This window comes from Protopterus annectens, chromosome 3.part0 (assembly GCF_019279795.1).
Source record: "Protopterus annectens isolate FY-2018-M chromosome 3.part0, PAN1.0, whole genome shotgun sequence".
NCBI classification, from domain to species: domain Eukaryota; kingdom Metazoa; phylum Chordata; order Ceratodontiformes; family Protopteridae; genus Protopterus; species Protopterus annectens.
In genome coordinates this window covers 1,952,707,744-1,952,722,431 of record NC_056731.1, presented here as the reverse complement: position 1 = coordinate 1,952,722,431, position 14,688 = coordinate 1,952,707,744, and the positions used below count along the sequence as shown (strand labels likewise).

The 14,688-nt window shown below is 38.3% G+C and overlaps 1 protein-coding gene across 1 annotated transcript in view; it reads left to right on the top strand.

Annotated features, from left to right (window-relative positions):
* KIF9 (kinesin family member 9) overlaps positions 1-14,688 on the top strand; it is a 1,986,094-nt gene that overhangs the window by 1,824,882 nt on the left and 146,524 nt on the right. Inside the window, exon 18 of the mRNA XM_044066028.1 lies at positions 12,432-12,547. Within this exon, the coding sequence (XP_043921963.1) occupies positions 12,432-12,547 (116 nt within the window). The remainder of the gene's footprint in view (positions 1-12,431; positions 12,548-14,688) is intronic.

Sequence of the window (14,688 nt, the reverse complement as noted above, 5' to 3'; positions counted from 1 at the left end):
AACCTGCTGGAGAGACAGGTTTGTCTCCTAGAGGCTGTCCTGTCTCTGGAATAGACTTCCCATACACATCAAACAGAGTTACCTCACTGATCCTCTTCAAGCTCAACATTGATGAGTGAATGGGAAAACACAGATTTGTCCCAGGGGTTCCACCTGTGTCCCTCATTGACATGGGTGGCAAGTGGTGACTGTGTTTTTTTTATGGAATAAACTCTTGGCTAGGCTTGTAAGAGCCCCAGGGCCATTAGCCTAGTAACCTCCTATGATCCTATGAACCTAAGTGAGTCTAGAAGAATATTTGTGGATTGGCAATGACCATCATCATGTCATACCCCCAGATCTGTAGATGTTTGTGCACCACTGCTGATTCATTGTGTGTGATGTTTTTCTTTTCTCCACAGTTGTGTGACTGTGAAGTTAGTATATATAAGTAAGGGGATGTCAGGGTTAAAATTCTCCCAGTTAGGGAGATGCAGAGGGGCCTCACCCCCTGCAAAATAGCTTTTTACTGTATATTTGTTATGCAACTTGTTTTTAATCAATTGTGATTCAGTAAAATGAGTTTTCAGTCAAATATGTTTTCGGCCAGTTGTGGTCATTGATTTCTCTTTCAATCAAATGAGCATTCAATCAAATGGCATAGAATATATAGTCAATGTGTGTGTTTGTGTGTGTGTGCAGAACTGTAGCTAGATTATCTCAGGTCCTGAGCAGTTCTCCAAACTAGTACCCCCACAAATAAAAGTTAAAAAAATGTCTTCTGGTCTTCTCAGTGTTGAATTAAAAAAAAAGCTCTTCTTCCACTAATGTAACAGGCAGCTTGATACAGTGAAATCACCAGATACTACTAAGTCACCACATATTAACCTTGGCATACTTTACAGTCACAAATATTTCATGGATACCTCTACGAAAATAACATTAGTCAATTCCTTTCCTACTTCCTTCCCTTCTTTATGGTGCTCCTATTTTTACCAATCTTCACATCACCCTAATGAACAAACTACAGTCATGTTATCACAAAATTGCCAAATTTGCTACTGGCATTCCTAACTGTTCCCACCACTGCTTGGCCCTCAAAAAAACTAAATTGGTTACAATTCCCTTACTACCTGAATTTAACTCAACTATCTCTGGCCCACAAATTAATTTACCTACCTGATAACTGCCCTGCTTTAAAATCTATCTCAGAACCTTACACCCCACCAAGAAATCTTTGCTCCAGCAACAAACAACTCTTACTAGTATATAAACCTACCAACAGAGCTGGACAATGTCTTTACTCTTACACCATTGCTAAAATATGGAATGCTCTACTTCCACACACCAGTACTATTGAATCCCTTCAGACCTTCAAAACCACTACTTTAACTCCTACAGTTGTTCTTGTACATAAACAATCAACTAACATTACTTGCTCCACCCTTCTCCCCTTATTTTTTGCCACCTACTACTATCAAATAGTATCTGTCCATCTGAGTATTTCTCCTTCTCCTCTCCCTCATATTTGCTCACCTCTAAACTTTTTCTCTGGTACTATTAGTAGTGCAAAGTAACGTAAGTAATATCGCCACCCTCTACTATCAGACAGTACTTTCTCATTCTAAATTACTTCTCCTTCTCCCCACATCATTCAACTGATATAAATATTTTGGTGTCTAAACGATATGTACATCTTTATCCTCAGTAAACCTCCTTTCATAGACTTCTTAGCCTCCCTACCACCTCTCCTTCTCTTATCTTTCTCTCCAACAATTACTTCAACTACTGCTACAATCACTCTTCTCCCTGTCCTTACACCTTACCTAACATTATTTACTCATCTCTAGTCTAGATGTTTTATGTCCACAACTTCAGTTGATAAAAAAATCTAATTTTTTTCCTCATTTAAACTTGTTAAGGACTGGTGATGATATTTTACAGCTATGGCAAAATTTATCTTACATAAATTATGCAACCCTATATTGATTCTGTGTCTAGGAGATACTGTAATAGCTATCAAAATACAAGAGCCTATCTTATTTTTCATTAGGTATCTATTTGTCATATCTACCAACATATTCCGGAGCAGAAGCTGTCTTGTTTGTTATAATCTATGTATTCTTCATTATTTTAATACTTTGTATAATTTAAAATTTCCTATTGTCTTTGTATTGTGGAACTTTTCTCCCCAGGCTTCCACTGAAAATGGGTTTCTGACTCAATCAGACATTTCCCATCTGCAAATGCCAATAAATAAATAAGAGCTTCATTGCTTCAGCCATAACTGCAACTTGATTATCAGCATTCATTTATGGTGGTATTACACCCCTGCACCATCAGCACCTGACAATATTGCCCCTTAACACCCACCCAGGGGCAGTAACCTTCTTTGCTCCACCCTAGCTACAGCTCCATACATTGTGTGTGTGTGTGTGTGTGTGTTTGTGTGTGTGTGTGTGTGTGTGTGTGTGTGTGTGTGTGTGTGTGTGTGTGTGTGTGTGTGTGTGTGTGCATGTCTTCTGATTCTGCTAAAACCATTGTATGGACAGCTTAGAAGGGGCTATAGGATATGAGTACAGAGAAATCAGATACAAAAATAGAAACTGACACTACGTTTACATCAAGGGAGTTATAAATGTAAAACTGCAAATTTAAAGAGAAGTACAGGGATATATTAATTTGAGATGTGAGATATATTAGCAGTACACATATGGACACTGCACAGGCTGCTGACAAGAGAATTATTAAAAAGTTAACCAGTTCTGTCCTTTCTACAATACCTAAGCAAAGTTAATGTTTGCATTCTTACTGAAGAGAGGTCCCATTGGGGATGAGAGTATTGTATAAGTATGTCTTACTGAATGGTGATATAGTGAAGAGGCAGGACTATTCTGCGTAAGTAGAGATAATGTTTGCTGTCTGAATAAGGGGAGGTCGCTGTGGGGAAGGTATACTGTCCACATGTATCTTGGTGAATGGTTATGTGGGGAAAAACAGGACTATTTTATATCTGTCCTTGCCACATTTACAGCTCCACATAGCTATGTACACAGGTTATTTTTTTTCCGTCAGATTTTTGATTCAGACTCAGAGGAGAGCTCAATTTCTGATTCTCTCTGTGGGGGATTCTCTTTCTTTGAGACTATTGCTAGAATGTGTGAGTGTTTTCAGTGGGAAAGCACAGAGGTCTCTCAGTCCCTCAGAAAATACTATGAGTTGATACAGAAGGATTTTCCAAAACCTACAACCTTTCTTCCTGTTCTGTCTGCTTTAGAAGGTGTGAGGGTTACTGCCTGCAATTTTCCTGATCGCCAGCTGCCCCTAAAAGGCAGTTAGGATGCATAAAGTTCCTCAGTCTTTTAAATTTCTATACACTGTTGTTAAACCTGACACAGCAGCTATAACTTTAGTTGATCCCACTACTACTATGCACTTAGTTAATTCCAATCCTACTCTTTCTGATCAGGATGGGAAAATTATTGACAAGTATTGGAAAAAAAGTGTATACTTCTGCAACTTTGCTCAGAATTTTGAATTGTCAGGCTCATATGTTAAAGTTTGTTCTGATAAATTGTGAAAGTATGAGGAATGTTTTATCTGCAGTTTCTTTTGTGAGAAAGAATCTGCGTTAAATAACTTACTTTCTTCTGTTGCACAGGTCACTACTCATTCTTTGCAATGTGTGTGTGTTACTCTATTGATACTTCTTCCAGGGATATGGCCACTGGTACTGTTTTAAGAAGGTTTGCATAAGCTGCATTTTCAGAACCTCCCAGACGATGTTAAAAATGAAATTTAAAATTCTTCCTTTGCTAGAGATTTAGTGGTTGGCCCCTCTGCTGCAGAGGTGATCAAAAAGTGTGATGAAAGGGATAAGCTGATCCAGGGAATCTCTTAAGATTTTTTATCCCTCCTTTTCCAAATTGGCCAAGACGTTTATATTTATTCGTCCAGTTTTGACAAAAAAAAAAAAAAAAGAATAAACAGTCTCAACAAAATTCAGGTAAACAGACATTTAAGAAGAAATGGCAAGGAGGTTATAAAAAACCTCCCAAAACCAAGGACAGTCCAACAAGTCTAAATAACTATTCAAGAGACCTTGTGAACCCCTCCCACCTTGATCTCATTTTTTTCTTCCAGAAAGTCTGAATCTCCATTTTGCTCTTTGTTAACACATGGTTTCAGACAAATATGTTCTGAAAATCATTCACCAGGGTTACAAACAGCAGTCAGATGAACTTCCTCCTTTCTGGGGGGCCATTCCTCATCCTTCAGATCCGACTCTTTTGCCTCCACGTGTTCTTCATCATATGCTGTCCCAAGGAGTGATAGAACCAGTTTCTCCTTCCCAGGTGGAGAAGGGTTGTTATTCAAGGATGTTCCTAGTGACAAAGAAGAAAAATGCTTGGAGACTAGTTCTGGATCTTTTTTTCGTGAACCTATTTGTGATAGTGCCAAAATTCAGAATTATGTCACTTCACAACCTATTACCTGTCCTTCCTCTTTCAAGTTTTTTGGTAACACTAGACTTAAAAGATGCTTATCACATCCACATTCATCCAGACGTCAGTTGTTTCTTAATGTGGTTTTGTGTGTCTGAATCACATTATCAATTCTCTGCCTTACTTTCTGGACTATCCGCTGCACCAAGAGTGTTCACAAAGTGTCTAGCTCCAGTTGTAACACAACAGGCTGCAGCATATCCACATTTTTCCATATTTAGATGACTTGCTTATCTTTGCAGAGTCTTCTTCTAAGTGTCAGGAATCTCTATCTCTGTCTCTTGGATGACAGATCTTTTACACAAGCTGGGATTGAGAACATTCAAAAGTCTTTCTTGATTCCCTCACATGGGATTGTGTTCCCAGTATGTCAGTTAGACACCACGGTTCAAAGAGCTTTCTTCCACAGGAAAAACAGATTTTTATTTAGATCTATTTCTGAAGTTTTCCTCTCAGACTTTGGTCACTGCAAGGGAATACCTCAGGAGTATGGGTCTCATAGCAACTATAATTCTCATGATACCCCTGGCAGGATTTCACATGAGAAAGATACAGTGGTATCTGAAATCTCTTCGGTCCTAGCATAATCATCCTTTATCTTTTCAAATCCCACTGCTGGGGTTTGTCAGAAGAGAAATCTTGGGGTGGAGACAACAGATTTCTTTAAATCCAGGTCTCCTGTTGTCCCTTCCTGCTCCAAAGCAGTCAGTTACCTCAGATGCTTTGAATTTTGCTTGGGGAGCAGTTTCAGGAGGGATAAAAGTGCAAGTGATGTGGAACAACAAGGACAGACACAAGCTCATATATATCAAGGTGATGATTGCCCTAATCATGGCACTCAACTTTCTGAACCATCTTTGGTCCTCGAAACCTCCTTAAGTGGTTACAGACTATATCACAGTCATGCCATACATCAACAAGAAAGGAGGAATCATGTCATACCCTCTTTGCAGACTAGCCATGTTAGCTTGGGTATAGCTTCACAGCACAACCTCACTCTACAGGCATCCTACATTCCTTCAAAGCAAATCTGTGTGGCAAACAAGCTGAATAGGACCAGGGTAGACCCTTATGAATGGAAACTATATCAGAGGGTCTTTCAAGATTTGATCCATCTGTGGGGAGTTCTTCCAGTAGATCTCTTTGCCTCCTCTCTAAACAATCAGCTGACAAGATTCTGTTCCAGCACTCCATGCAGGAAGGTCTGAAAGGCAGATGCCTTTTGTTTTCCTTGGACAGGAATGCTCCTGTATGCTTTTCCACCGGTTCCACTAATGTTCAGGGGAACTGTTGTAGATTCAGAAGGAATTCCCCAAGATCATTGTGGTGATTCTCTTCTGACCCACCCAAGCGTGGTTCTATCTTTTTTTGGAAATGGCAATTACCACAAGCTTCCTCACAGACTGGATCTATTCACATTATAATGGGGGTGTTTGATATGCCCCAACATCAGTCATCTTCAAATGACTGCCTGGATGATAGGGTCTTAATTCCTTTTAGCATCTATTTTACTGAGGACATGCAACAGGTACTAATGGCAGCAAGAAAGCCTGCTACTAGGAAATCATATATTAGCAAATGGAAAATGTTTTCTAGTTGGTGCCAGCCACATATTTAGCACACATTCAGAGCTAGTTGTTCTCTGGTGTTACAGTAGAGTGAGTTACTATTATATGGCCTTTCTTATTTCTCTATAAATGCTCATTTATCGGCCATTTCAGCATGCTTGCCCATGGATCCTTCTCTTTAAATGCAGTTTCATGTCAAAATGTTCTTGAAAGGAATTTTGCATATGAGGCCTCCAAGGAAACTAATGGTCCCTCCTTGGAATCTTAATTTTGTGTTAGAAAATCTAAACCTTGCTCCATTTGAACCAGCTGATTGCTCTGCCCTCTGCAAGAAGGGTATCTGAGTTACAAACTCATATGAAGAGTCAGCCCTATCTCATTTTCCATATAGACAGGGTTTATTTGAGAACTAATCCTTCTTTTATGCCTAATGTGGTATCCGACTTTACTTTAAGCCAAACCATCCATTCTCATTTTCGTTCCTCACCCTAAAAATGATGGAGAAAGGATGCTCCTTATCTTGGATGTCCACACACAACTCAGGTACTATCTTGACAGAACTAAACCTTTCAGATCTTCAGATCGATTGTTCATTTCTTGTGAAGGTAAGAAGAAGAAACAACTTGTGTCAAAACAGACTATTTTCAAATGGTTATCTAAATTTATTAAGTTTTGTTAGGGTCTATATTATATTAAAAACAAAATGAATGGTCTGGGCACACTGAAGTCATCTACAAATAAATAATTTTATTGTAACAGTTCATACACAAGCGCTTTCACCCTGACTCAATGCAGAGCTTTATCAAGTGAATCTGATTTAACAGTGAACTCAAAAGACTTCTGTCCAGTTGTCAGCCTGATATCACTTAATGTTCTGTGTGAACGTCAGAGGAATTATGTGGTACTTTGTATGCCCAGACTCTTCTATGCACAGGTAACTGAGATGCTCTTGTTTTAGGCATGACATTTTCTAAGGACATAAATGATTATGAAATTAAGAAAGCAATTTGTAAGAAATGGAGACTATTGATCTCTTGCGTAGATATTGTTAAGCTTGTCAGTGAAGAACTGAGATTTGTTTACAAAAAATGAAATTTAAAGATACTGTAGCTTTAATTTGTCTGCAACAGATACATATTTTTAATGAGTGGCACTTAGAAATGTAACAGTTCTTCACAGAGTAAAAATGCCCTTCCAAGTGACCATTTGTTTTGTCCATCTTTAAGCTAATAAGACATGTATGTATTCTAGTTGTTGTGCAGAGTAAAGCACAGGTTTTATTCTGTATGTATTGTTTGTATACTGTGAATTTTTGCATTTGTGATTCTGTGCTAAAAATTAAATAATGCTTTAGTGAATATCTTAATGATGTGAAGAGATGTAACAATAATATTTTTTTATATAAGCATACAGCTAATAGTTCTATGAAATAGTTTTAAACTTCAGTATTTAACAATAATTTATAAAACTATTAGAGGTATAGAATAAATAATGAAGTGCCATTGTTAGAATGCAAATTGTAAGCAGAAAAATTAATGCCCATGTATTCCCAAGTGTGAATAGCTATAGCTGTTTAAAAGCAACGTTATAAAAGATATTTAAACATTATTTTCAACTATTCAGTATAGTGTGCTGTTTGCTAAAGGTTGCTAGCAGTGTTATTCCACTCTGAAGAAGTGTTTGCTGTATGAATGATTAAAGTTCTGCATTGTTTTAGCATATTTTATACAAAGATTTGGTGCTTTGTATGTTTTTTTTTTTTTTATTTCTCCAAGTCTTTTGGGTTTCTAATACCATGACGGGAATGGACCCTATTCCTAAGTCAAAGTATGATTCAAGTTCATGAAATTAGTATTGTTTCAATCTTTGATGTCAGCCAGTAATGCTCTTTGCAGCACCCGCAATGTGCCCAGTAATGACTCCTTCTGCATTTCATATGGAGTTACATGTATTGGTAACATATCTAAGTATGACTGTAAATTCCTTTTTATAAGACCCGTTGCTCCTACTACTATTGGAACTGTCTGGGTAACCTTCTTCCACATTGCCCTGGCTTCTGCCTTCAAATCCTGGTATTTTATGACTTTGTGTCTCTCTGTACATAAGACACTGTAGTCACTAGGTGTAACATTTTCAATGATCAATGCTACTTTTGTCTTCTTTTCATGGACTACTAAATATGGTTTTCTCACATCTATTTTTTTAACTGTTGGTAATGGGTGATCCCATGTGATATAAACTTCATTTTTTATAATGCTTTGTGGCTCATTTTTCCAGTGTTTTTCAGCTACTTCAGTATTATAACATTGCAACAATCTTGCCACATTATTATGCCTTTCAGTATACAGTCTTTCTGCTATTAGTATATCACAACCAGCAATAGGATGTGCGACTGTTTTCAGTTCTGTTTTACAAAACCTACATTTGTCTGGTTCTTCGACATGTTCAAATGACTTTGTAAACCAATGTGTATGTACTCCACTATCTTGGGCCGCCAATATTAACCTTTCATCTTTTTGGTTTAAATTCATCTCTCCTTAACCATTCCTTTGTTTGATCCTGATCAACATGAGGTTGTTCCAAGAGTTTTCTATACTTACAACTGTATTTATACATTTTCCATATTTCCTGCCTTGTCATCTGATCCTTAACCTTATATTCTTTCTTTTGTTTTTTTTTTTTTTTTTTTTGTTTTTGGGGTTTTTTGGCACATTCAGTTCTACCTGATTTTTATCTTCTTATGGTTTGATTTCCATTCCTGCTTGATGCCAGTATGCTTCTGCAAAACCTTTATACTGTGTAATTTTTCAAATGGAATTACAGACTGTTACATGTACAAGGACAAAGGTGGTGGTGCTGCGGTAGCATTGTCGCCTCACAGTAAGACGCTGTCTGGTTCGATTCTCAGCTATAGCGTCTTCTGCGTGGAGACATGCGTGAATGGGCATACCTTTGTTGAAGGTTGTGCGTCAGGGCTGGTAACTCGGCACGTAAAAATCAACTACCAATCATTAGCAGACCGGAGTTCCGCTGTGGCGACTCCTAACTGGGAAAAGCCAAAAAACACAACAACATACAAGGACAAATTTTTATCTACTTCTGTTTGATTTCCATTCCTGCTTGATGCCGGTATGCTTCTGCAAAACTTTTATACTGTGTAATTTTTCTAATGGAATTATAGACTGTTACACACAAGGACAAAAATGATACAGGCATAGAGACAGCAATCTTCATTCTCAGTTTGCAATACTTGCTTGAATTATTAAAGTAGAAAAGCAGTCTATAAACTACAGTGGAGCTATTTGTTCAATAATACATTTCAAGTCAGTCACATGCTATGTTTCAGTTTTAGTGACACCTGTTGGCCAAACTGAGATTTGCATTTGCATCAACAATATTTTTCTGTATGTACTCTTTTAGTGTGATTAGTGTGCATTTCACCTAGTTTACTTAGATTTTGCTGGCTACACATAAAATGTACAGCAATGTAGCCAGCATTTTGGCTTGAAGGCATAAAACTCTTGACTATAGTGCACATCACCCAGCTTCAACTAGCCACACAGGCACCGGAAGAGCTGGTGCAGGGCAGTTACAGTGGAGCAGTTAACATCAGCTTGACTGCCTCAGGGAGAAGGGGCCATGGTTGATCCAAGCAAATGACTGTCTGTGGCAGACACCTTTGCATTAGCAGCACATAGCACTATAACTGGGGACAGTGTGTGTGTGTGGAAGGAGACATGCATCTTCCAGTGCTGCATGATATTGGCGTCACAACTGTGGTGAGGATACTAAGGCTAAAATCCGAAATCACAATCCCTAACATGAATGATGAAATCACCTCTGGATCCCTACTCTGATTCCAAGGGGAATGACTCCTGTGTGGGAACAGATGGGTCAGCAAGGAGCCCAAGGGAGAAGTTAGATACTCAGAGCAGAAGTTAAACAAAAAATGTACTGCAGTGTATGACAAATTGTGATTTGAAGAGACACCATTCAGAATTTTCTTATTCTGTACATTAGAAATTCTTCAGTATACTGTGAACTATTTAGTATTTTCTGAGGAAAGTTTGTTAATCAAAGCTGTAATCAGCAGAACAGTTTTAGAAGTCACAGCATGAGCTGCTTCCGAGCTGTACTGCATGTTTAGCTAGCCCGCCATCTGTACATTTATCCAACTAATTTTCTATAGTCATTTTTATCCAATTCAAGATCATGTAATACCAGAGCCTATCCTGCCAAGCAATGAATGTAAGGTAGAAACTTACTCCATATGAAATATCAGTCCCTCATACTGCACCCACAGTTATTCATGCACAGTCATACACACACAGTCAGGGACAGTTACCAGCATGTCTTTCTAATGTGGGACTAAAAACAAATTTGCTGGCAGAAACGCACCAGACCTGAGGCAAACTTGCAAACACCTCACAGAAGACAAACCACCTGAGAAATGTGAAGAGAGTCCAACTGTTCTATTGTGAGGCAACAGTGTTTACTATTGTGCCAGCATCATTCCTGACACTGTACTTCTCTGTTAAAATAAATGTTTCTAAATATCTCAGTTACTTTGTCATATCTGTGAATAACAAAGGTCAGAGCAAATGAGGCAAACAGAGTTATTCTCCTGCTCACAGACAAGTTAGGTAGGGTGGCCTAATTTAGCTTTTTAGGTAAAATCAAGCTAATTTTGTAATTGGTATTAAGTATATATTTTTTAGATATTTAATATGATATTGCCTTAAGTGCAGTGCTGATAGGTTAAGTTCAAAACTCTTTTAATATGCAACAAAATCTAGAAGATGTAGGATTTTTGCTTGGAAATGTTTACATAGATATTTTTATACCTGATGTGGACTCCAGGCATTTTTTCCTCACATAGACAGCAAATGTTGGAGGTGTGATGGGGAAGAAACGTAATTGGGAACGTATTTTCGGGGAGTATAATGAGTTGGCAGACTTTAAGGATTCCCTGAGGACTGCTCTGTCAGAGATACTGGGTGAGCAAATTGGTGTAACTAGGTAAAAAAATTTTCTGAGCTATGATACAGAATCGGAATTGCCTAAACACAGTAAGACCTTGCTGAGTGTAATTATGGTGGCTGCCAAAAAAAGCAATTACTACAAAATGGAAATCAAAGTCTAAACAAACTGTACTAGAAGTCGTGAATATAGTAATAGATAAAACAACTGGAATTGGGATCTTTTGAAAATGGCAGGCGCAAATTACATAGGGAAAATGGTAATTGTGGGAACAATACATACAGGGAAGGAATGAGGTTTAAAATGAGGCAGGATTTGAATGAGCTATGACAACAACTGGGTAGATTATAAGTGATGTATAATGTTTCCAACTAAAATTATGTCAGTACAATCTGTGATGTAAAATACTTGCAACTGGGACTATGTCAGTATGGTTTGTTTTCACTCATATAAATGTATGATTGCCTATGTCATTAGTAATAATTTAATAAAGATGTTTCTTGTTAAAAAATCAAGCCTTTGTCCTGTGTTGTTGTTGTTTGTCTTTTCGGCTTTTCCCAGTTAGGGGTCGCCACAGTGGAACTCTGGTCCGCTAATGATTGGCAGTCGTTTTTTATGGTGCCGAGTTGCCAGCCCGATGTCCAACCTTCAGCGAAGGCATGCCCATTCACACATGTCTTTCGGAGGCCACTCAACCATGGGGAGGACATGCAGACTCCATACAGAAGGCACTCCAGCCAAGAATTGAACAGGAGAACCTCTTGCTATGAGGCAACACTGTGTATAACATGAAAAACTATTTCTGTGCAGAAGCACTGTCATATATTTCACAGCTGCGTGAATCCGTACAATTACTTTGCCAATTAACTACCCAAGGACAGAAATGATTGCAGGGTTTAATTTTGTTCCATTTCCATTGTAGAAAATTGATTGTTGAAACATGATTGACTTTGGCTCTTATATTGTTGTAGTAAGGCAATTTACAAGAGCATGTATTTATGTTTTTATTTCTTATTGAATTTGTTAATTAGGGTGGAGCACTGATTAAGTTTTACCAATTTCAGTCTCAGCCTAGGATCAATAATGTGACCACTCATACAATGTATGTAAGAAAACAAAAACATGAAGTGACAGTGAATAAAATATAAAAAGAATGTGCCATACTAAGACTACAGAATTACATAAGCCAGTAAATTAAGAGGAAAAAAGGGTGATGCATATAAAGTCTGAGGTAGGAAAATCAAAGCAATGGAAACTTCTAGAGCAGTAAGAATAGAGAAGAGATATTGATTTACACTGTGTGGCCTCTTGGGTTACAGGAACATTTAGCTTGATTAAGTAGATAAGATTTTAGCATTTCTCTTATAGTCTCATATTTAATATTTATCTTTTCGTTTAGAGTTTGAAATCTGGTATAATGAGTCGTTCATTATCCCAGAAGAGGTACAGAATTCTCTGCGAGCCACAGGAAGCATCAGACCTGGAATGCTACCTCTGGAAAGGATTAAAAGTCTGGTAAGTCACCAGCTGGGTTTTGTGAGGAAGGGAAGGTTTTGCAATGTGGTGCTGTTTCACATTAAGTTAAATTATGAATTAACACTGATTTAAAAAAAAAACTTACATTTCATGCAGTAAACGAGTTTCCTGTGCATCACTGGTGTTTATTAATCAAATAGTAATGTAGCATACATTTCTACCTGTTTGAGTTATTGAATTGCGGTTTGGCTCATATGGGGAATAGTACTTGTACTGAATTTATAAGTGTAGCTTTCTAGAGTGTGTGGTATATACTTGGCAATGTAAAAAAAACAATTTTACAGAATGACTGAGTTGTGGAAGAGTTATCAGCTACTATTTGCAAACTACTATTCAGAACTTAGCCGCTGCCCCCCCCACCACACACACACACACACACACACACACACACACACACACACACACACACACACACACACACACACACACACACTCACTCACTCACTGACCTTCCTGTACTAGCTTTCTTTTAACCAAACCTTTACCCACTAGTTGCAGCTAACTATGGTAATAGCATTGTCAGTATTGCAGTCTGCCATCAACTTTTCAATCCGTTCTCCTTTTTCATGCATTGCATTCCCATCTCATACCTGCCCACTCACCGTTTACCAGTACTCCACTCTTCTTCTGTCTCTGTAAGCCATCCCTTAATGCTGAAGTAATGTCTAGTGGGAATTATGTGAAAAATGAAAAACCACAATGAGAATTCCAAAGGGGTACATTCAATTACAGAGTGAGTTCACAGGAAGAAAAAGAACAACACCCACTTACAACATTGAGTATACACACACACTCAAAAAAAAATTTTTTTATGATGTCACCATATTGTCACTCACTTCCCAGACAACCAATACCACATACTTCAACACATCATTACAAGCTTTCAACCAGGAAGGCCAATCCAAAATGACACCTTGACATAACAAACATACCCTGGGATTCAGAAACGTTTTTCACATAATTGTTCACATTTTTTTATGAAGAATGGCCACATGTCAGGTAGGGGCAATTTAAAGACACACTGAGCATGATTGCAGAAAGCTGAGAAATTTCACAGCCTGTATAATATGCAAATGGCAGTATAATAACATGAAAATGAGCAATGTTATTAAAATGTGGGCAGTGGCAGATGCAAATGATGGTAATCAACATAGCAGAGTGATATAGTGATCTATATATTTCACACAGAAAGATGTTAACACCAGGATTACTGACCTCTGTAAAATCTTGGAGTTACATGAGACAGACTGCAAAAATTGTATAGGGTACCAAACACATTAGTGAATACGTGTATGCAAGAGGCTGTGGTTGCTGTTGTTAGTAATGGGGGTATGCATGATTATCCTCAGCATCTCAGAGTCATTCATTCATGTCCTCTATGACACAGAAATAGTGTATCACTACCATTTGGACAGAGGAAACATGAAGGAGCTGGATGAGATATTTCACCCTCATATGCAAGCCCATGAGATGCACGGAGTACCTATCCTGTGGACACCAAATTATGCAAAGCTGTGAGATTATTATCTACAGGAACTTTTCAGAGACCAATGGGGAAATGTTGGGAGTATCCCAGACATCTGCCCGAGAATTATACTCCACCAATTCTTCAATGCCATGCCACAGCATGTGGGGGAGCATATGTGGTTTCCACGTACCATAGAGAAGAGAGGTAGAACCATGCAGGCATTTTATGACATAGCCCATTTCCCAGAGAGACTGAGAGCCACTGATTGCACCCACATTGCAATAAAGACCCCACCTAGAGAATGGAGTCAATGGTTTATCAATCATAAGGGGTTCAACTACATCAACTGACAGGTGGTCTGTAATGCACAGTCTATAATACAGTTTTATCTGTGGACTACCCAGGCAGTGCCCATAATTTCCACATCTATTCCACATGCAACTTATTCTAGCAATTTGTGAAGGATGACTATCCACGGGCAATGTTGGTTATGTCTTGGAGCCATGGCTAATGACATTCAAGTGGAGCTTGACTTGCGGATATGCAGCAGTCCCATCAAGGTGGGGTCTGAGATTGCAGGAATTGTGTCCGTGGAAGGAGGTATAAATTGGCAATCACATTTCCCAAGTACAGATCATGGTAGAGAATGCAT